We start from the raw sequence: 21,812 nt of genomic DNA on the forward strand, positions 1-21,812 counted from the left end.
CGCCATTACCTTGGTAAATATTCTTGGTGCCGTGGAGAGACCAAACGGCAACGTCTGGAATTGGTAATGACAATCCTGTACCACAAATCTGAGGTACGCCTGATGAGGTGGATAAATGGGGACATGAAGGTATGCATCCTTTATGTCCAGAGACACCATAAAATCCCCCCCTTCCAGGCTTGCGATGACCGCTCTGAGCGATTCCATCTTGAACTTGAACCTTTTCAGGTATATGTTCAGGGATTTTAAATTCAATATGGGTCTGACCTAACCGTCCGGTTTCGGTACCACAAACATGGTCGAATAATAACCCTTTCCTTGTTGAAGGAGGGGAACCTTGACCACCACTTGCTGAAGATACAATTTGTGAATTGCAGCTAACACTATTTCCCTCTCTAAGGGGGAAGCTGGCAGGGCCGATTTGAGGAATCGGTGAGGGGGCATCTCGAATTCCAGCTTGTATCCCTGAGACACAATCTCTATTGCCCAGGGCTCCACCTGGGAGTGAACCCACTTGTGGCTGAAATTTCGGAGATGCGCCCCCACCGGGCCTAGCTCCGCCTGTGGAGCCCCAGCGTCATGCGGTGGATTTAGTGGAAGCCGGGGAGGACTTCTGTTCCTGGGAACTAGCTGTGTTGTGCAGCTTCTTTCCTCTGCCCCTGCCTCTGGCAAGAAAGGAAGCACCTCGGACTTTCTTGCCTTTTTGTGAACGAAAGGACTGCATTTGGTAATACGGTGCTTTCTTAGGTTGTGAGGGAACATATGGCAAAAAAATTGACTTTCCAGCAGTAGCTGTGGAGACAAGGTCCGAGAGACCCTCCCCAAACAATTCCTCACCCTTGTAAGGTAAAACCTCCATGTGCCTTTTTGAGTCGGCATCGCCTGTCCATTGCCGAGTCCACAGGACCCTTCTGGCAGAAATCGACATTGCATTTATTTTAGAGCCCAGTAGGCTAATGTCTCTTTGAGCATCTCTCATATACAGGACAGCGTCTTTTATATGCCCCAGGGTCATTAATATAGTATCCTTGTCCAAGGTATCCAGATCCTCAGACAAGGTATCCGTCCATGCTGCTACAGCACTACACACCCAGGCCGACGCAATTGCCGGCCTTAGTAAGGTACCTGAATGTGTATAAATGGACTTCAGGGTACCCTCTTGCTTTCTATCAGCAGCATCTTTTAAGGTGGCCGTATCCTGTGACGGTAGGGCCACCTGCTTGGATAAGCGTGTTAGAGCTTTGTCCACCCTAGGGGAGGATTCCCAGCGTAGACTGTCCGTTGGCGGGAAAGGATACGCCATAAGCATCCGTTTGGAAATCTGCAGTTTTTTATCTGGAGATTCCCAAGCTTTTTCACATAACTCATTTAGCTCATGTGAAGGGGGAAAGGTCACCACCTGCCTTTTTTCCCCATACATATGAACCCTCTTGTCAGGGACTGGGGTTTCCTCTATGATGTGCAACACCTCCTTCATTGCTATAATCATATAACGTATAGCTTTAGCCAATTTAGGCTGTAACTTTGCATCATCATAGTCGACACTGGAGTCAGAATCCGTGTCGGTATCTGTGTCAACAATTTGGGATAGTGGGCGCTTCTGAGACCCTGACGGCCTCTGCGACATAGGATCAGGCATGGGCTGAGACCCCGACTGTCCTAAGGTTTCAGCTTTATCCAACCTTTTATGCAAGGAATTAACATTATCATTTAAAACCTTCCACATATCCATCCAATCAGGTGTCGGCGCCGTCGGCGGAGACACCTCATTCATTTGCTCCCGCTCTGCTTCCACATAGCCTTCCTCGTCAAACATGTCGACACAAGCATACCGACACACCACACACACAGGGGATGCTCTTTTTGAAGACAATTCCCTCACAAGGCCCTTTGGAGAGACAAAGAGAGAGTATGCCAGCACACACCCCAGCGCTATATGTCCCAGGAATCACACAGTAACTTAGTGTTAACCCAGTAGCTGCTGTATATAATGTTTTTGCGCCTAATTTAAGTGCCCCCCCTCTCTTTTTACCCTCTTCTACCGTGAATCTGCAGGGGAGAGCCTGGGGAGCTTCCTCTCAGCGGAGCTGTGGAGAGAAAATGGCGCTGGTGAGTGCTGAGGAAGAAGCCCCGCCCCCTCAGCGGCGGGCTTCTGTCCCGCGTTTCTGTGTAAAATTATGGCGGGGGCTCATGCATATATACAGTGCCCAACTATATATATGCCCAACTTTTGCCAAGAGGTCCTAATTACTGCCCAGGGCGCCCCCCCATGCGCCCTGCACCCTACAGTGACCGGAGTATGTGGGTTTACTGTGGGAGCAATGGCGCACAGCTGCAGTGCTGTGCGCTACCTCAGTTTGAAGACTGGAGTCTTCTGCCGCCGATTTTGACGTCTTCTTGCTTCTTACACCTGGCTTCTGTCTTCCGGCTCTGCGAGGGGGACGGCGGCGCGGCTCCGGGATCGGACGACAAAGGGTGAGATCCTGTGTATGATCCCTCTGGAGCTAATGGTGTCCAGTAGCCTAAGAAGCAGGACCTATCTTCAGAGAGTAGGGCTGCTTCTCTCCCCTCAGTCCCACGCTGCAGGGAGTCTGTTGCCAGCAGATCTCCCTGAAAAAAAAAAAAAACTAACAAAATACTTTCTTATAGCAAGCTCAGGAGAGCTCACTAAACAGCACCCAGCTCGTCCGGGCACAGATTCAAACTGAGGTCTGGAGGAGGGACATAGAGGGAGGAGCCAGAGCACACCAGTATCCAAATTCTTTCTTAAAGTGCCCTGTCTCCTGCGGAGCCCGTCTATTCCCCATGGTCCTTACGGAGTCCCCAGCATCCACTAGGACGTTAGAGAAATAAAAAAATTATGCTATGAAAATGATCAGCTTATTGGAGTTCGGTAGAAACACATCTAAACTCATATTAAAGTTCCACCACCCCTATCCGAAAACAAGATACAGCTAGAAGTAGAAATGGAAATGAGTATATGTTTCAGAATCACCTTGTGAAATCTTCAAATATGTCAAAAGCCACCATAACGCCCATCCTCTGGCACAGAGGAGAGAAACCACTGTCCATAAAGAGTTCACTGCTCTGACGGTTTATCTCTAGATGTGTGGCACTGATAGGCATCGACATCCTACAGGGGATGACATAAGACCATAAAAGACCAGGATACTTTCTACAATACCGTTGCATCATAAGATGTTCTAACACAAACTCAGAGCGTCATCCTCACAGTGTTCTAAATATCCATTTGTATTACCTCTTGTGACCTTGGATACTAATAGGTATATAGCACAGGACAATGGGAGCAAAGTGTGGAATATACACCAGCACTGGAATTAAGAACGCAATACAAATAATAAAATAAAATAAGTTAGTATAAAAGACATACAACATATATGAGAATATTTTGTCAATCACATAAAATACATTGTAGGTTGTATAGCACAGTATGAAACTGTATAATATCAAATTGATATTGGTAGCTAAAATGTACATATAAATAGGCATACATAGTACACTCCACTATACATGGAGTCAAAGCAGTTGTTTACAAATAGGGCAACTAGGACTAATTAAAGCACAAAATAAATTAAAGTTTATGAATTAAATAAAACAATAATACAATGCAAAATAAAGAGAATTAGTATACATGATTAGTTATTTTATTTTAGAGGTCACTATATAAAGTCTGGTTATGTTCACGGCTGTAATATGTACCCGGTCCACTGAACATACCCCTCCCCCTAATCCCCCAGCCATAAACATACATAATTGAAAAGTGGGCTGATCAGCAATCCAATCATGGCGGTTGATATGGAAAAGAAAAATGTAAAACACAAACTGCTCTCTTTAAATTATTTTGTATAACAAAAAGTTTTGTTTATTAGCAGACATAAATTTCAAACAAGACAAATACTTTTATTAAGCTGCAGAGCATTTTATAAGCATTACAAATGCATTTTTCATACTAGAGCAATTTGTATTTAAAACTAAAAACTTTGGTCCTTCATTACTGGTCCAATAAAGGACTGCTGAGCTGCTGAAACATATATAAGGGATGATGAAGATTTGCATGCAAGTCGACCACTAGTGCAGCCGCATTGCGTGCACCAATCTAAATGGGGATACTCTCCCATACAGTATACAGCACTGCACACCTCTATACGTGATGCAGTTAATATGCCGGCTGTCGGGATCCTGCCAGTTGGAATCCCAACACCCATCAGAATGCGGATGTCGGAATTCTTAAAACGTCAGAACACTGATGCCAGAATCCTGAGCGTATTAAGTATAGCGCAGGTTAGGTTTCGAACTGGGAGGGGGGTAGTTTAGCCGCTATCTGGGGGGGTTAGGGTTAGACTGCAGCACGGGAGATGTTAGGGTTAGGCTGAGAGGAGGGGGAGGGTTTAGGGTTAGGCACCACCTGGGAGCGTTAGTGGTAGGCTGGGGGGGAGGGGGGGTTTAGGCCCCACCAGAGGGAGTTTAGGGTTAGGTACTAAGGGGGGAGGTTAAGGATAGGCTGTGGGAAGAGTGGGTTAGGGTGTAGGGAAGTATAGGCCATACTCACCCCAGCCGGTATTTCATTCATCGGGATTCTGGCATCGGTATTATCACCGCCGGGATCCCAAATGCCAGCAAATTATACTGAACCCCATCTATACATCTGCCCTGCCCCTATCCATCTGGTTACAGCAATATCTTCATTACTACCAGGGTGCATTTGCATCAGCGTTAGGCTTGTTGCAAGAGATCCATCCGCAATCAGATGGATTTATCTGTGTACATTTAACAGACATGCCCATTGGACATATAGGCAAACGTTATGCTGCTGCCCAATTACACCCATTCAGCCACAAGTGAATCACCTGCCGTTGCTCCTGGTTACATATGCCCGATTCGGACACATGCACAGTGCTCCAAAAAAACGTGAGATCCTTCCGCAAAATAGAGTTGCATGCAACTCAGCATCAGCCCCATAATATTGAAAAAGTTAGAAAGTAAATTGGGATTGGTAATCATTCTGTAAGTTTACTAAAACAGAACAGCCAAAATACAACTATCATCTGACCACAATGGGTGGATCCTGTAGCAGTGATCTCATAACAGACAGTCCTTACATTACAGCCCTCAACAATAGCACTAGTTTTGCCTGTGTGAATGGGAATTAAGGATCATGCTTAATGAGAGATTTGTAGTTAAACCATCACTGTATTGCTACAGAGCACAGACTGGCAATCATGTACCATGCACTGTGGCAATGGATAAAAACTGGCAACTTTAGAAACATTTTTTAAATGGTTGGGGCTACTTTGCCCAAATTGTTGAGTCTGTATAAGCAGTTGACTTCCAGAATTCTCAGTAAACAGCAGCTCTTTATGGCAGAGAAGGAATTAATTTTATTAGCAAGTATAGGGAGCAAAGATCAGAGTTAGCATCACATTACTTTCACGTAAAGAACGGACAGGATGAAAGTAAATAAAAGGTGCACTGTTAAAGCACTCTGGCAACTGGCTAAGGACGGCTTTAAAGCAAGAGCTGAAAGCACAATGACAGCGGCATTGGAAGAAATTGAACTACAGTAGGAATTTAAATATTTTACATGCTATGAAAAAAGAATTCTGCACTCATACCTGCTCAGTGTTGGGCTGATCTCTCTGTAATTAAATGGGCAAATAACAGGACAATGAGTGTCACAAGGAAGTCCAGTCAGTAATGCTACATTATTTAAAGTAAGTATCTACACCTTGAATTTCCAACTACAGCATGACTTTCTCCTTGCTCCACATACCTGTAGATCGAATGGCCTTTACAAGAAAAATCAACATACTAAGGAACATACAGAGGAGAGGCCAGCCCACTGTAACTACCCACACACTGTAGGGGTTAGAGCTGGATGCAGTGAGAGGAAGGCCCTGTAGGTAGGCGGAGAAGAGCTGTGGGGAGGGAGGAGCAGCCAGATAGGGGATTATTTCCTTTCCTGACGCTGGCCATGGTAACCCTACAGGGTGGCTGCACTGGGCCCTGCAACCCAGTACTTTGACTTATGCCTCTCAAATGTTTGGGGGATGGGGAGGTGCAAGCAAACCTTCCCCGCCCTCACCTAGTTCTGGCGTCTATAGTTGCTTTTTTGTTTCACTCGCAACTTGCGTGGGTTTTTTTAAAGTGCACATGTGATACACAGAAAATATTAAAGTTGTCTGTTCTCTTTTGTCCCTTCTAACTTGTTGTAGCTAAGTTAGCTATGCATGCTGGGTCAAGGGAGCTGTGAGTAGCCATTTTCTATTCACACATGGACACAGACAGAATAGTTACTCATCATCCACCTGGCTATCGTATTAGATGGTGAGTCAGTGGCTTATATGTGTCATCAAAGGCTTGTTTAGTCAGTCAGGCATGCTAGCTATATTGGTAGCACTGCAATTTATACATGTACAGTAATACCAGTTATGTCACATGTACTGTATATGCTTGTCTGCTCTTTTCACATGCATATTGTAATTGCATCTTATTATTTTATTCACAGTTTTACCACTTTCATCACAACTGTGTTACATCATCTCATTGTTTCACATACTTTTAGGATTCCTTTTACTAAATAATAAACACCATTCTTCAGACATCGCTTCTGAAAGGATTATTGAAAAGTAAAAGGTGGTTATACTGTAGGCTTCAAATTTGCTTCAAGTACCGTAGCTTAGTGAGAGGCTGAACAGTAAGCCTATAATATACACACACTGTCACACTCTCATACACAATATACATACACTGTCACACTCTCATACACAATATACATACACTGTCACACTCTCATACACAATATACACACACTGTCACACTCTCATATATAACTTACACCAGCGGCGTATCTAAAGTGGAGGGGACCCGTGTGCAGTCTCCGTGTGTGGGCTCCCTCCTCTCTGTACCATAGTCAGCAGCGCTGTTAGCGCTCTGAGCGCTAGAGACTCTGACGGCTATGGGACGGAGAGATGAGGGGGCCCACACACGGACACCGATTGACACCAGAAAGGTAAGTATAGAAGAAATGTGTGCAGGGCTATAGAAACATAGAATTTGACAGCAGATAAGAACCACTTGCCATATCTAGTCTTCCCCTTTTTTTTCCCCCTCAAACCTTATTTGAACCTTATTTCTTTGCAAGGTACGGGAGCCATCTTAACAGCACTGTAGGCCCTGGGCAAAGCAATGTACTGGGGTCCCTCGCACCCATTCACAGTTATAAATAAATAAAAAATCATTACTTACCCCTCCTACAATCCTGCGCTGTCTCTCCACATGCTTCCAGCCATCCACCAATCAGCACGCTGACAGCCTTTAACAGTCTGGCTGCAGGCTGGGAGGCAGGTAGATAATGCTGTCTAGCCACTATGATTATGAGTAATTTACAAATCAGAGTAGCACTCTACTTACCTCCCAAAAAGCTCCGGAGGCACCAACCTGCCCCTGCTTGAATGCCCCTAAATTCTTATGGCCCTGGGCAGCTGGCCAGCAAGCCCATATGTTAAGATAGTGCTGTGTATCAATGAGGCAATGCTGATCTGGGCATATTGCTGGTATCAGCACAGTGCTGGTGTAATAAATGCTGTGGGTCACAGAGCTGGTATAATATTAGTAGTAATAAGGAGGGAATGCTGGTATGATCAATATAAAAGGTTCCAAGAGTGTATTATTTTGTAACTGGGGATAAGTAGGTTAACGTGTATAACTTATGTATGGCAACATTTACATTAATCATTTATTTGCATTCAAAATTCTGCACACACACATATCTATGTAATGCACTGGTGATTAATGGTTTTATTGTCTAAGCATATGCATGCTGCCCTGGGGTTGGGTATGGGTGACTAGCGGTCAGGAGATTGCCGGTCACCATACCGATGGCGGGATCCTGGCTTTGAGATGGCTGGCAGGGGGGGGGGGAGGCGAGCAAAATGAAGCCCCTTGCGGGCACGCTGCGCTCACAACGTAGTCGGCTCTGTGGCTCGCTGCGCTCACCACAGGTCCTATTATAACTCTATGAATGTCGTGGAAACCTACGAGTGGGAATAGTCCCTGTTGGTCGGCATACCAGCCACCGTGCTATTAAGTGTGCGGGACCCTGGCGTCTGTATTTTGACCAGCGGTCTACCGACCACCAGTCACATAACCACATCCCTCTGCCCTGTATGTTGGTGTATGAATGTACATCTAATTTCTAAAATATTTAACTACAGAATGCTAACAGGGTGAGGCTAAAAGGGTTAACTATGTTTTGTTTGAAACATGTATTTCATACCAGGTTATGTTGCACACCAAAGTTAGGTAACCCGTTGCAAAATGCCAATTCTCAGCACACTCTGACTGCACTCTATAATGTCATCAGAAGACGAAGAGTTGCAACGGAAAGTGGCTGCAACCTAAAATTATGCTTAAAAAGAAAACAAATAACATTTACTTTAATATAAAGAGACTAAATTTGGAGTACGAGATGCTGCCAAGAAGTAAAATCAATGGATTTTACAATAATTGGAACCACACTCACTGTTATAATTTAGTAAGAAAAAACATAAAAATGTACATATAAATAATTTCCAATTAACGAGAGGATTTATTTTGCACTTACTATTAAAATTGATCTGGGGGACACAGGAGCAAGTTTAACAAACAAGTTATGTGCCTGCTCTTGCTTTGGCACCTTTACATCCCCGGATATACCAGATAGGATGAAAGAGAAAATAATTATAGATCTTCCAATTAAATTTCTTATTCATTTCTGGGGTGTGCGCCGGGCCATTTTTCGGGTTTTGTGTTTGGATCTGGATCTCCTTCGTGTTTTGGATCTGTATTGGTTTTGCCAAAACCGCCCTTGCGGGTTTTGGATCTTTATTTTTTTGAAAAAATCATAAACACAGCTAAAAATAAGAATTTACTCACCGGTAATTCTATTTCTCGTAGTCCATAGTGGACGCTGGGGACTCCGTAAGGACCATGGGGAATAGCGGGCTCCGCAGGAGACTGGGCACTCTAAAGAAAGATTTAGTACTATCTGGTGTGCACTGGCTCCTCCCTCTATGCCCCTCCTCCAGACCTCAGTTAAGGAAACTGTGCCCGGAAGAGCTGACATTACAAGGAAAGGATTTTGGAATCCAGGGTAAGACTCATACCAGCCACACCAATCACACTGTACAACTTGTGATAACCATACCCAGTTAACAGTATGAACAACAACTGAGCATCACTCAACCGATGCTACATAACCATAACCCTTTGTTAAGCAATAACTATATACAAGTATTGCAGAAAGTCCGCACTTGGGACGGGCGCCCAGCATCCACTACGGACTACGAGAAATAGAATTACCGGTGAGTAAATTCTTATTTTCTCTAACGTCCTAGTGGATGCTGGGGACTCCGTAAGGACCATGGGGATTATACCAAAGCTCCCAAACGGGCGGGAGAGTGCGGATGACTCTGCAGCACCGAATGGGCAAACACCAGGTCCTCCTCAGCCAGGGTATCAAACTTGTAGAACTTTGCAAATGTGTTTGAACCCGACCAAGTAGCAGCTCGGCAAAGTTGTAATGCCGAGACCCCTCCGGCAGCCGCCCAAGAAGAGCCCACCTTCCTTGTGGAATGGGCTTTTACTGATTTTGGATGCGGCAATCCAGCCGCAGAATGAGCCTGCTGAATCGTGTTACAGATCCAGCGAGCAATGGTTTGCTTTGAAGCAGGAGCACCCAGCTTGTTGGATGCATACAGGATAAACAGCGAGTCAGTTTTCCTGACTCCAGCCGTCCTGGCAACATAGATCTTCAAAGCCCTGACTACATCAAGCAACTTGGAATCCTCCAAGTCACGAGTAGCCGCAGGCACCACAATGGGTTGGTTCAGATGAAAAGATGACACCACCTTTGGCAGAAACTGCGGACGAGTTCGCAATTCTGCCCTGTCCATATGGAAAACCAGATAGGGGCTTTTACATGACAAAGCCGCCAATTCTGACACACGCCTAGCTGAGGCTAGGGCCAACAGCATGACCACTTTCCACGTGAGATACTTTAGCTCCACTGCCTTAAGTGGCTCAAACCAGTGGGATTTCAGGAAAGCCAAGACCACGTTAAGATCCCAAGGTGCCACCGGTGGCACAAAAGGGGGCTGAATATGCAGCACTCCCTTAACAAACGTCTGAACCTCAGGCAGTGAAGCCAGTTCTTTTTGAAAGAAAATGGATAGGGCCGAAATCTGGACCTTTATGGACCCTAATTTTAGGCCCATAGTCACACCTGACTGTAGGAAGTGCAGGAATCGACCCAGCTGGAATTCCTCTGTAGGGGCCTTCCTCGCCTCACACCAAGCAACATATTTTCGCCATATACGGTGATAATGTTTTGCTGTCACGTCATTCCTAGCCTTTATCAGCGTAGGAATAACTGCTTCCGGAATGCCCTTTTCTGCTAGGATCCGGTGTTCAACCGCCATGCCGCCAAACGCAGCTGCGGTAAGTCTTGGAACAGACAAGGCCCTTGTTGTAACAGGTCCTGTCTGAGAGGCAGAGGCCATGGGTCCTCTGTGAGCATTTCTTGCAATTCCGGGTACCAAGTCCTTCTTGGCCAATCCGGAACAATGAGTATTGTTCTCACTCCTCTTTTTCTTACAATTCTCAGCACCTTTGGTATGAGAGGAAGAGGAGGAAACACATAGACCTACTGGAAAACCCACGGTGTTACTAGTGCGTCCACAGCTATCGCCTGAGGGTCCCTTGACCTGGCGCAATATCTTTTTAGCTTTTTGTTGAGACGGGACGCCATCATGTCCACCTGTGGCAGTTCCCATCGATTTGCAATCTGCGTGAAGACTTTGTGATGAAGTCCCCACTCTCCCGGGTGGAGGTCGTGCCTGCTGAGGAAGTCTGCTTCCCAGTTGTCCACTCCCGGAATGAACACTGCTGACAGTGCTAGTACGTGATTCTCCGCCCAACGAAGAATCCTGGTGGCTTCTGCCATTGCCACCCTGCTTCTTGTGCCGCCCTGGCGGTTTACATGGTCCACTGCCGTGATGTTGTCTGACTGAATCAGCACTGGTTGGTTTCGAAGCAGAGGCTCCGCTTGACTCAGGGCGTTGTATATGGCCCTTAGTTCCAGGATATTGATGTGCAGACAAGTCTCCTGACTTGACCACAACCCTTGGAAGTTTCTTCCTTGAGTGACTGCCCCCCACCCTCGGAGGCTTGCATCCGTGGTCACCAGGACCCAGTCCTGTATGCCGAATCTGCGGCCCTCAAGGAGGTGAGCACCTTGTAGCCACCACAGAAGAGACACCCTGGCCCTGGGGGACAGGGTGATCATCCGATGCATCTGAAGATGCGATCCGGACCACTTGTCCAGCAGATCCCACTGAAAGATCCTTGCATGGAACCTGCCGAAGGGAATGGCTTCGTATGACGCCACCATCTTTCCCAGGACTCGTGTGCAGCGATGCACCGACACCTGTTTTGGCTTTAGGAGGTCTCTGACCAGAGTCACGAGCTCCTGAGCCTTCTCCTCCGGGAGAAACACCTTCTTCTGGTCTGTTTCCAGAATCATGCCCAGGAAGGGCAGACGCGTCGCAGGAATCAGCTGCGACTTTGGAATGTTCAGAATCCAGCCGTGCTGACGCAACACTTCCTGAGAGTGTGCTACGCTGATCAGCAACTGCTCCCTGGACCTCGCCTTTATGAGGAGATCGTCCAAGTATGGGATAATTGTAACCCCTTGCTTCCGAAGGAGCACCATCATTTCCGCCATCACCTTGGTAAAAACTCTCGGTGTCATGGACAGGCCAAACGGCAACGTCTGGAATTGGTAATGACAGTCCCGTACCACAAACCTGAGGTACTCCTGATGAGGCGGATAAATGGGGACATGCAAGTAAGCATCCTTGATGTCCAGAGACACCATAAAATCCCCTTCCTCCAGGCTTGCAATGACCGCTCTGAGCGATTCCATTTTGAACTTGAATTTCTTCAGATAAATGTTCAGGGATTTTAAATTTAAAATGGGTCTGACCGAACCGTCCGGTTTCGGTACCACAAACATAGTGGAATAGTAGCCCCTTCCCCGTTGAAGGGGGGGAACCTCTACCACCACCTGCTGGAGAAAAAGTTTGTGAATTGCCTCCAACACTATCTCCCTTTCCATGGGGGAAGTTGGTAAGGCCGATTTTAGGTAACGGTGAGGGGGCATCACCTCGAATTCCAGCTTGTATCCCTGAGACACAATTTGTATAGCCCAAGGATCCACCTGTGAGCGAACCCACTGGTGGCTGAAATGTCGGAGACGCGCCCCCACGGCTCCTAGCTCCGCCTGTGGAGCCCCAGCGTCATGCGGTGGATTTAGTGGAAGCCGGGGAAGACTTTTGTTCCTGGGAACTAGCTGCATGGTGCAGCTTTTTTCCTCTACCCCTGCCTCTGGCAAGAAAGGACGCACCTCTGACCTTCTTGCTCCTCTGAGAACGAAAGGACTGCATTTGGTAATACGGTGCTTTCTTAGGTTGTGAAGGGACATAAGGCAAGAAATTTGACTTCCCAGCCGTAGCTGTGGAAACTAGGTCCGAGATACCGTCCCCAAACAATTCCTCACCCTTATAAGGTAAAACCTCCATGTGTTTTTTAGAGTCGGTATCCCCTGTCCATTGCCGAGTCCATAAGACCCTTCTGGCAGAAATGGACATTGCGTTAACTCTAGAGCCCAGCAGGCAAATGTCCCTCTGGGCATCCCGCATATATAGGACCGCGTCCTTGATATGTGCCAGGGTCAGAAGAACAGTGTCCCTGTCCAGGGTATCTAACTCCTCAGACAGAGTATCCGTCCATGCAGCTACCGCACTACACATCCAGGCCGAAGCAATTGCTGGCCTCAGCAGTGTGCCAGAATGTGTATAAACAGACTTCAGGATAGCTTCCTGCTTTCTATCCGCAGGATCCTTTAGGGCGGCCGTATCCGGAGACGGCAGGGCCACCTTCTTAGACAAGCGTGTCAACGCCTTGTCTACCCTAGGGGAGGATTCCCAGCGTAACCTGTCCGTTGGCGGGAAAGGATACGCCATAAGTAATCTCTTGGAAACTATCACCTTCCTGTCAGGGGAATCCCACGTTTTTTCACATAATTCATTTAATTCATGTGAAGGGGGAAAAGTCACTTCATGCTTTTTCTCCCCATACATATAAATCCTCTTGTCAGGGACAGGATTTTCCTCAGAAATGTGTAATACATCCTTCATTGCTACAATCATGTAGCGGATGGCTTTAGTCATTTTAGGCTGCAACTTTGCCTCCTCGTCATCGACACTGGAGTCAGATTCCGTGTCGACATCTGTGTCAACTATCTGGGATAGTGTGCGCTTTTGAGACCCTGACGGCCTCTGCGCTGTAGGATCAGGCATGGGTTGAGACCCTGACTGTCCCACGGTTACAGTTTTATCCAATCTGTTATGCAAGGAGTTTACATTATCATTTAACACCTTCCACATATCCATCCAATCAGGTGTCGGCACCGTCGGCGGCGACACCACACTCAGCTGCACTTGTTCTGCGTCCACGTATCCTTCCTCATCAAACATGTCGACACAGGCGTACCGACAAACAGCACACACACAGGGAATGCTCTGACTGAGGACAGGACTCCACAAAGGCTTTTGGGGAGACAGAGAGAGAGTATGCCAGCACACACCCCAGCGCTATATAACCCAGGGATTACACTGTACCTTAGTGTTTACCCTGTAGCTGCTGTTAATATATATTTTGCGCCTAAATTTATGTCCCCCCCCCCCTCTCTTTTTTACCCTTTAATGCACCTGTATACTGCAGGGGAGAGCCTGGGGAGCGTCCTTCCAGCGGAGCTGTGAAGAGAAAATGGCGCTGGTGTGCTGAGGAAGAAGGCCCCGCCCCCTCAGCGGTGGGCTTCTGTCCCGCTTTAATGTGTAAAAAATGGCGGGGGCTCGGGCATATATACAGTCCCAGACTGTATATATGTCTCTTTTTGCCAAAAGGGTACTTAATTGCTGCCCAGGGCGCCCCCCCCTGCGCCCTGCACCCTACAGTGACCAGGGTGTGCGGTGTGCTGTGGGAGCAATGGCGCACAGCTGCAGTGCTGTGCACTACCTTAAGTGAAGACAGGAGTCTTCTGCTGCCGATTTCGATGTCTTCATGCTTCTGCTGCTTCTGTTCTTCTGGCTCTGCGAGGGGGACGGCGGCGCGGCTCCGGGAACGGACGATCAAGGTTAGGTACCTGTGTTCGATCCCTCTGGAGCTAATGGTGTCCAGTAGCCTAAGAAGCGCTACCTAGCTGCCGTGAGTAGGTTTGCTTCTCTCACCTCAGTCCCTCGTAGCAGAGAGTCTGTTGCCAGCAGAAGCTCTCTGAAAATAAAAAACCTAACAAAATACTTTCTTTTCTAGCAAGCTCAGGAGAGCCCACTAGGAGCACCCAGCTCTGGCCGGGCACAGATTCTAACTGAGGTCTGGAGCAGGGGCATAGAGGGAGGAGCCAATGCACACCAGAAAGTACTAAATCTTTCTTTAGAGTGCCCAGTCTCCTGCGGAGCCCGCTATTCCCCATGGTCCTTACGGAGTCCCCAGCATCCACTAGGACGTTAGAGAAATAACAGAATTTGGGGGTGTTTTTGTTCCTACAGTATTATTAACCTCAATAACATTAATTTCCAGTCTATTCTGAACACCTCACAGCTCACAATATAGTTTTTATCCAGTTTAGGTTAAAAGGTTGCACAGAGAGGAGTCAGTAATATATATGTAATAATTACACACTGCGGTTGACCTTCACCGACCGCGTTGCACAAATGAGTCAGAAATATGTAGAGGTTTTTTTTATATCACACACTGTGGTTACAGTATTGCACAAATGAGTCAGAAACCAAGGAACCAAACCCGTTCATCCCTACTTGTAACATGCGTTCTGCAACTACAGTATTTTTAAAGTGCCAGCTCCCAATTACTGCCTACTATATCCCCATTGTAACTACGCTCCAGTGGCCCCTAGTGGATGAAGGAGAAACTGTATTTCTACTTACATTAAACCATTTTCTCTGATGTCACTGGGGAATACTAGACTCTCGTGATAAAGAGTTTCCTTTATAACACTAATACTTAAATTATTGTAAAGTGTTACCTCATCAATCGTTTATTTTCCAACCAAGTTCTGCATGGCAACAACAGAGAAGTAACAAAAATAGAGAGAGAAAAACAACATCTCTCTGAAAAAAAAGATTAATCTTGGAAAACGTCAAATAGAAGAAACAATTATCCCATTGGTGTACTCTTGGCCCATGGAACATACCATAGCTACCCCACCATGAGGGTCTACTCACAGAGCACCACCTTATGCAAAAACAAGTTTCTATAGCTACACAAATATCAAATTTATAAGATAGAACAAGTATAGACCAAGGACCATGTGACTGCCCACCAAAGCTGCTTAGTCCAGTTGGCACCTCAGCAGAATGAGTATATGGATGGATTTCACACTTATTGTTTTTAAGGTGCCAATGTCCTGAAAGAGACTCTATATCAACAGAGTGAAATGTTTCCAAATGCAGGGCTGGATTTATAATGGAGTTAATGGGACTGTAGCCCCAACCCTCCATACAGAAATAGGTCTATCAAGATGATTATGCCTGGCTACCCACTTCTGACACTTGGCTGCCTGTTTATTTCTTGCAGTTTTAGAAGTCCCTAAGCACAGTAAATGACTAACTCCAATTTCATCAGCGCCGCAGTGTCTCCAAGTGTCAAAATGGCCGAAATGGCAGCAGCTGCACATTCCACATGCTTATCCCGGCATTAGGGGCAGTTCAGATGGTATTCCCACTCTGACCATGCCCACATTACACTGGCTACACCCATTACAACGAGACAGCGTTTGTCACAATAGGCACTTGAAACTTTTAAGCTCCAGGCCCATGTGGCCCTGTCCAAGTAGGATAATAAAGAATGTATGTTTAGCGGCATATGGAATCACTCAGGGCTCGGTATCGGACACTACAGGATAAGCACAAACATTTGGATTACACTACTTCACTTATCACATTATAATGTCTGACCATGATGATCCATAAAAGTAAAAAAACAGAGAAAATTGCAGCTTTCTTAAGTGTAATATCAGAAAAACAAGTTTGTAAATTACTGTACCTGTTTGGATGAGAAGTGGGTAACATGAACTGAAATTCCACTACGCATGTGCCGTCCAAAAGCTGATGGTGCTGCAAGCTGTTTAATTCATAGGCAATGTACCCCCTCCTCACATATACCTAAAATCAAGGAACACTGTAAGATCTCAGGTGCATCATTACCTGTCTCCCAACACACCTGTCCTATAGTGTTGTGGTATGCAGCAAATCCAAGTTAAAACTATAGTAAGGACATGTTTGTTCCACCATATAGATTCAGACTTGATGCACATGATTTAACATAAATAGACAGAAAGAAACATATACACCATGGACAAAACTCTGAATCATACATGGTGCTGCCTGTAAAATACGCTGCGGTCTGGCAAAAATCTCCAGGCATCAGACTATTGTAAGCTTGTGTACATCACTGTCACCAATGTGGGAGGAAATATCATTTTGCGTGGAATGGGGTTTTATACTTAATAATATTGTAACAGTGTGCGTGTATATATTATATATATATATACACTTACAGTATGTATGTGTGAATGTATGTGTGTATATATATATATATATATATATATATATATACATATATATATATATATATATATATATATATATAAAAAACAGGATTTTGATACCTACCAGTAAATCCTTTTCTCCTAGTCTTTAGAGGATGCTGGGGTCCACTTCATGTTCATGGGGTATAGACGGCTCCTGCGGAACCGTCTATACCCCATGGTCGTGAAGTGGACCCCAGCATCCTCTAGGACGTATGAGATAGATATATATATATATATATATACCACACCACAGACAGGACGGCACTGGAGGCAATAGGTACAGAAATGATATTGTGTATTGAAGCTTCAATACACAATATCATTTCTGTACCTATTGCCTCCAGTGCCGTCCTTTCTGTGGTAGGATGCACTGAACTTTCGGTTGTGGCACGGAGGCTAGCTGCTACATTTGATTCATTGAGTGCCGACTGCCCTGTATGTATGTGTGTATATGTATATATATATATATATATATATATATATATATATATATATATAAAGAAGGGAAATTGGCGCCCAGAGGTGATTACAACCTATAAATACAGGGAACCCAGTGGGTTTCACAATTATCATTAATTTTAAAACATAAGCATGAACTGTTCTTTCATAAAAAATGTATTTTTATTTTTTTTTTTTTATTAAAATGTACAGAAGTAAAGAAGCATGTCCATCATATTACATAGACAGAATGATGTAATTTCTCTTCGAATACTCCACCAGTGGAGTTGGTAGAGGAATATCGGCAACTTAGTGCAGTATCTTTATTCTTCCTCATATGATATTCAGAGATAACATTTTTTTGCCATATGTAATAGGTTCCTTTACTTATTGTATGTGTGCAATATAAGATGTTGTTTTTATCTTTATAAAGTATATAAAATATGTCCATTTATGTGTTATAGGGAGCACCCGCTGAACGTGTCTATATCCGGCACCTGTGTACGGGGAGAGCATGCGGGGGGTCCGCGTTGGAGAGCGGCTGTGCCTGGCTGACAAGTAAGTACTGTGTTGCCATGGTTACGGTGACGCGCTGGGCGGAAGTGATCCGACGGCTCGACACCCGGAAACGGGACGGCGTGGAGGAGACGCGGCGGCGAGTGTGTCCCGGGGGGTATTTAACAGGGTAAGTGTTCTATGTCTGTGTGTCCTTATTTGTATTTGGCCTGAGGAAAGGGCTGATGCCCTGAAACAGCTGTAGCCTTCAATACAATTTCTGCTGTGCAATATTCTTGTCTCCAGTGCCGTTTATTCTTGGAGTTGTTTGTATTGTTTCCTGATCTGGCACGGAGCACGCTGCCTCTAAGAGCCTGGGAGTGCCGACTGTTTTGCAAGGGTATATATATGTATATATATATATATATATATATATATATATATATATATATATATATATATAAAGAAGAAAGGGAAATTGGCGCCCAGAGGTGATTACAACCTATGAATACAGGGAACCCAGTGGGTTTCACAATTATCATTAATTTTAAAACATAAGCATGAACTGTTCTTTCATAAAAAATGTATTTATATTTTTTTATTTTTATTAAAATGTACAGAAGTAAAGAAGCATGTCCATCATATTACATAGACAGAATGATGTAATTTCTCTTCGAATACTCCACCATTGGAGTTGGTAGAGGAATATCGGCAACTTAGTGCAGTATCTTTATTCTTCCTCATATGATATTCAGAGATAACATCAAGGGGTTGTTATACTTGATGTTATCTCTGAATATCATATGAGGAAGAATAAAGATACTGCACTAAGTTGCCGATATTCCTCTACCAACTCCAATGGTGGAGAATTCGAAGAGAAATTACATCATTCTGTCTATGTAATATGATGGACATGCTTCTTTACTTCCTTTACTTCTGTACATTTTAATTAAATTTTTTTTTTTTTTTTTATGAAAGAACAGTTCATGCTTATGTTTTAAAATTAATGATAATTGTGAAACCCACTGGGTTCCCTGTATTTATAGGTTGTAATCACCTCTGGGTGCCAATTTCTTTTTCTTCTTTTCATACATTCTGTTTAGTCCCTCCTAACAAGGGACTTAGTGATATAGGCAGCCCCCCCCCCCCAAGGAAGATCGTACTTTATTGTATTTAATTTGTCTCAGAACAGCGCAGAAGGAGAGTATTTGGTTGATATATATATATATATATACACACAGTACCAGTCAATAGTTTGGACACACCTTCTCATTCAATGGTTTTTATTTATTTTAATTATTTTCTACATTGTAGATTAATACTGAAGTCATCAAAACTATGAAAGAACACATATGGAATTATGTTGTAAACAAGAAAGTGTTAAACAAATCAAAATATGTTTTATATTTTATATTCCTCAAAGTATCCCCCATTTGCTTTGATGACAGCTTTGCACACTCTTGGCATTCTCTTAATCAACTTCATGAGGTAGTCTCCTGGAATGGTTTTCCAACAGTGTTGAAGGACTGTTATACATGCACACACGTATATACACTTGAGGTGACTACAGATTCAAGCCCTGCAAAATATATTAAGCTGCAATACAACTACAATTTTTTCAAGGACTTCTGGTCTTTAAAATGCATTCAATATAAGTAGGTTGTGTAAACTACATATACAGTAAGTAAAATAAATAAAAGTGGATCATATTAAAAGACCTCAAACCCCAGGCAAATAAATCCTTACCTCCAAGGCAGCCATTCGGACCACTTGGTTGATATGATAGAAAAAATTTGGTAGAACATCGAAGATTGAGGTCTCAGACAGAATGAGTTTCTAGAAACATAATAATAAGCATTAAAGCACAGAATATGAGAGGCGGCACAAAACATATATATCAGAAGGAAAGGTGACCAAATAAAAGGTCAGTCTTTAATTTCATACCACACCCTTTTACTGGAACGGATTCTGCTAGATTATCTTTAAAAGTGATAACTTTTTCAATTTAACTTGATCTTTTAAATAAGTCAAACCTCATTTGCCAAATGGTTTGAAAAACAGTATAAATAAACAAAAAAAAGTACTAATAGAAGAAAGTTTGCATTAACATTACAAGCAATTGCCATTATTTATGTAAAAAAATACATAATATTAACAAATCAAATCACATCTTGACCTATTGCCATTACCATCTTGGAAAAAATAACTGCATGACTGACCTTTAGGTTTTCTGGGCAGAACTGATGTCCATACAAGTCTATGGCAGAAAGGAAAATGGATTCCACTTGATTGTGCCTCAGCTCATAAGAGGGAAGGTGAGAGGCGATCAAGACCTAGTGTGAGAAATGCAATAAATAATAGCACCTTACAGCCTCCAAGAAATATATTTCCTATACAGATGACTAGAGAGACAATCCAATGGTCAGTCTGAAGGGCTCTAATGAGTAGCCACTAACTACTACCATACACTATGTTGAACTGCTGCAAAGGTGCACTATACTCAGAAATGATCAGCATCTATTTTTTACCTATTCTATGTTGAATTAATATTCCAGCCCTGTTTTGGGCTCTTTTACCTTTAGGAATAGTTTGCAGTGAAACCATTGCGCATATGAACATTCTCTTTTAAATGAGAATTGACAAGTAAACATAATAATAATACATTTATTTATATAGCTTTTTTCCTCCAAAAGGAGAGGTTTACCTTTACAGAAAATATCACCCCCTTAGAGAAGAATATATCATTACAACAGCTATATGGGATCCGGTCTGAAGATCGACACTGTCTAGGTCGACAATGTTTAGGTCGACCACTATAGGTCGACAGTCACTAGGTCGACAGGGTTTCTAGGTCGACAGGTCAAAAGGTCGACATGAGTTTTTCACATTTTTTTCTTTTTTTGTACTTTTTCATACTTAACGATCCACGTGGACTACGATTGGAACGGTAATCTGTGCCGAGCGAAGCGAGGCACCTTGCCCGAAGCATGGCGAGCAAAGCGAGCCATGCGAAGGGACACGGTGCACCAATTGGGGTTCCCCGTCACTCTACGAAGAAAACTACACCAAAAAAACCCCCAAAAACCTCATGTCGACCTTTTGACCTGTCGACCTATAAACCCTGTCGACCTTCCATCCCTGTCAACCTAGTGACTGTCGACCTATAGTGGTCAACCTAAACATTGTCGACCTAGATACTGTCGATTTGATGAACCACACCCCAGCTATATATATATAATTACAACAGCTATTAGACAGTACTTCTATATCACTTTACAATTCAGAACTCCTGAGGAGGCGAGCAGAAAGCGTTTAGACACCCAAATGGCACTTTTCATGTCACGGCCAGTACTTTAGTTGGGTTTAGCCGCTATATGCAGCTAAACCTTGTATATTTGGGTGCAACGCACAATAATTAACGGACACCTGGAACAACTGAATTGCTTCGTCGGGTGCCTATTAATTATCGCAGCTACTAACACAGTTGAATCAGCCCCATATGTCTGTTGGGCATCATTATGGTTTAAACTGCAGGACTTTAGTGTTCCCCCACTAAAGCACCATGCTGATTCGATAAAACATCTAGTGTTCCCCCACTAAAGCACCATGCTGATTCGATAAAACATCTGTTCCTTATCCCTCTGTACAACTTTTGATATGACAAGGAGGGAATGGAGACAATCCATGCCGCTTGTCTCCTCTAATCTGTTAGATGGCATGAAAGACTGGCCCCCCCACCCAAACCTGTTCCAATTAATATCTTCAGCCTCAGATGGGGCAGGTTGTGACCCCAGCATTCCCCTATAAGGTGTCCATGTTCTGTGCCCTGGGAGGGTTACCGTTTGGTTATGACACCGGAGTGGTATCTGGTGCTGCTGAAGAATGACATGAAACTGTCTGCACTGTGGCAGGAGCTGCTCATCTACAGGACTGTGCAAGCAAATGCACTCTTGGTTATGGCAGGTGGGGTGTTAAACGGAGTCCTCTGGCGCAGACTGTGCATCAACCTGGCTAGCCTGCTCTTCATTGCTGGGGCAGTTGTGATGGCTGCTGCCTCGGACAAGGAGAACCCACTGGGTGGGCATGTGGCAGTGGGTAAGTGATCTATTTTAGGCTTAATAACTTGTTGTTATGAACCCCCTGGGTGCCAGTC

The 21,812-nt window shown here is 44.4% G+C and overlaps 1 protein-coding gene across 11 annotated transcripts in view; it reads right to left on the reverse strand.

The window, feature by feature from the left end:
• The window catches only part of ACACB (acetyl-CoA carboxylase beta), a 469,976-nt gene that overhangs the window by 136,055 nt on the left and 312,109 nt on the right, over positions 1–21,812 (reverse strand). For 9 of the 11 annotated variants that reach the window (XM_063913243.1, XM_063913242.1, XM_063913245.1 and 6 more), the window contains 5 exons: positions 19,879–19,992; positions 19,406–19,495; positions 16,180–16,298; positions 5,634–5,657; positions 2,996–3,133 (listed from right to left, as the gene is read on the reverse strand). In XM_063913243.1, the coding sequence (XP_063769313.1) occupies positions 2,996–3,133; positions 5,634–5,657; positions 16,180–16,298; positions 19,406–19,495; positions 19,879–19,992 (485 nt within the window). The remainder of the gene's footprint in view (positions 1–2,995; positions 3,134–5,633; positions 5,658–16,179; positions 16,299–19,405; positions 19,496–19,878; positions 19,993–21,812) is intronic. The other 2 variants (XM_063913244.1, XM_063913246.1) reach the window with 1 other exon arrangement.

Source organism: Pseudophryne corroboree, chromosome 1 (genome assembly GCF_028390025.1).
Source record: "Pseudophryne corroboree isolate aPseCor3 chromosome 1, aPseCor3.hap2, whole genome shotgun sequence".
NCBI classification, from domain to species: Eukaryota; Metazoa; Chordata; class Amphibia; order Anura; family Myobatrachidae; genus Pseudophryne; species Pseudophryne corroboree.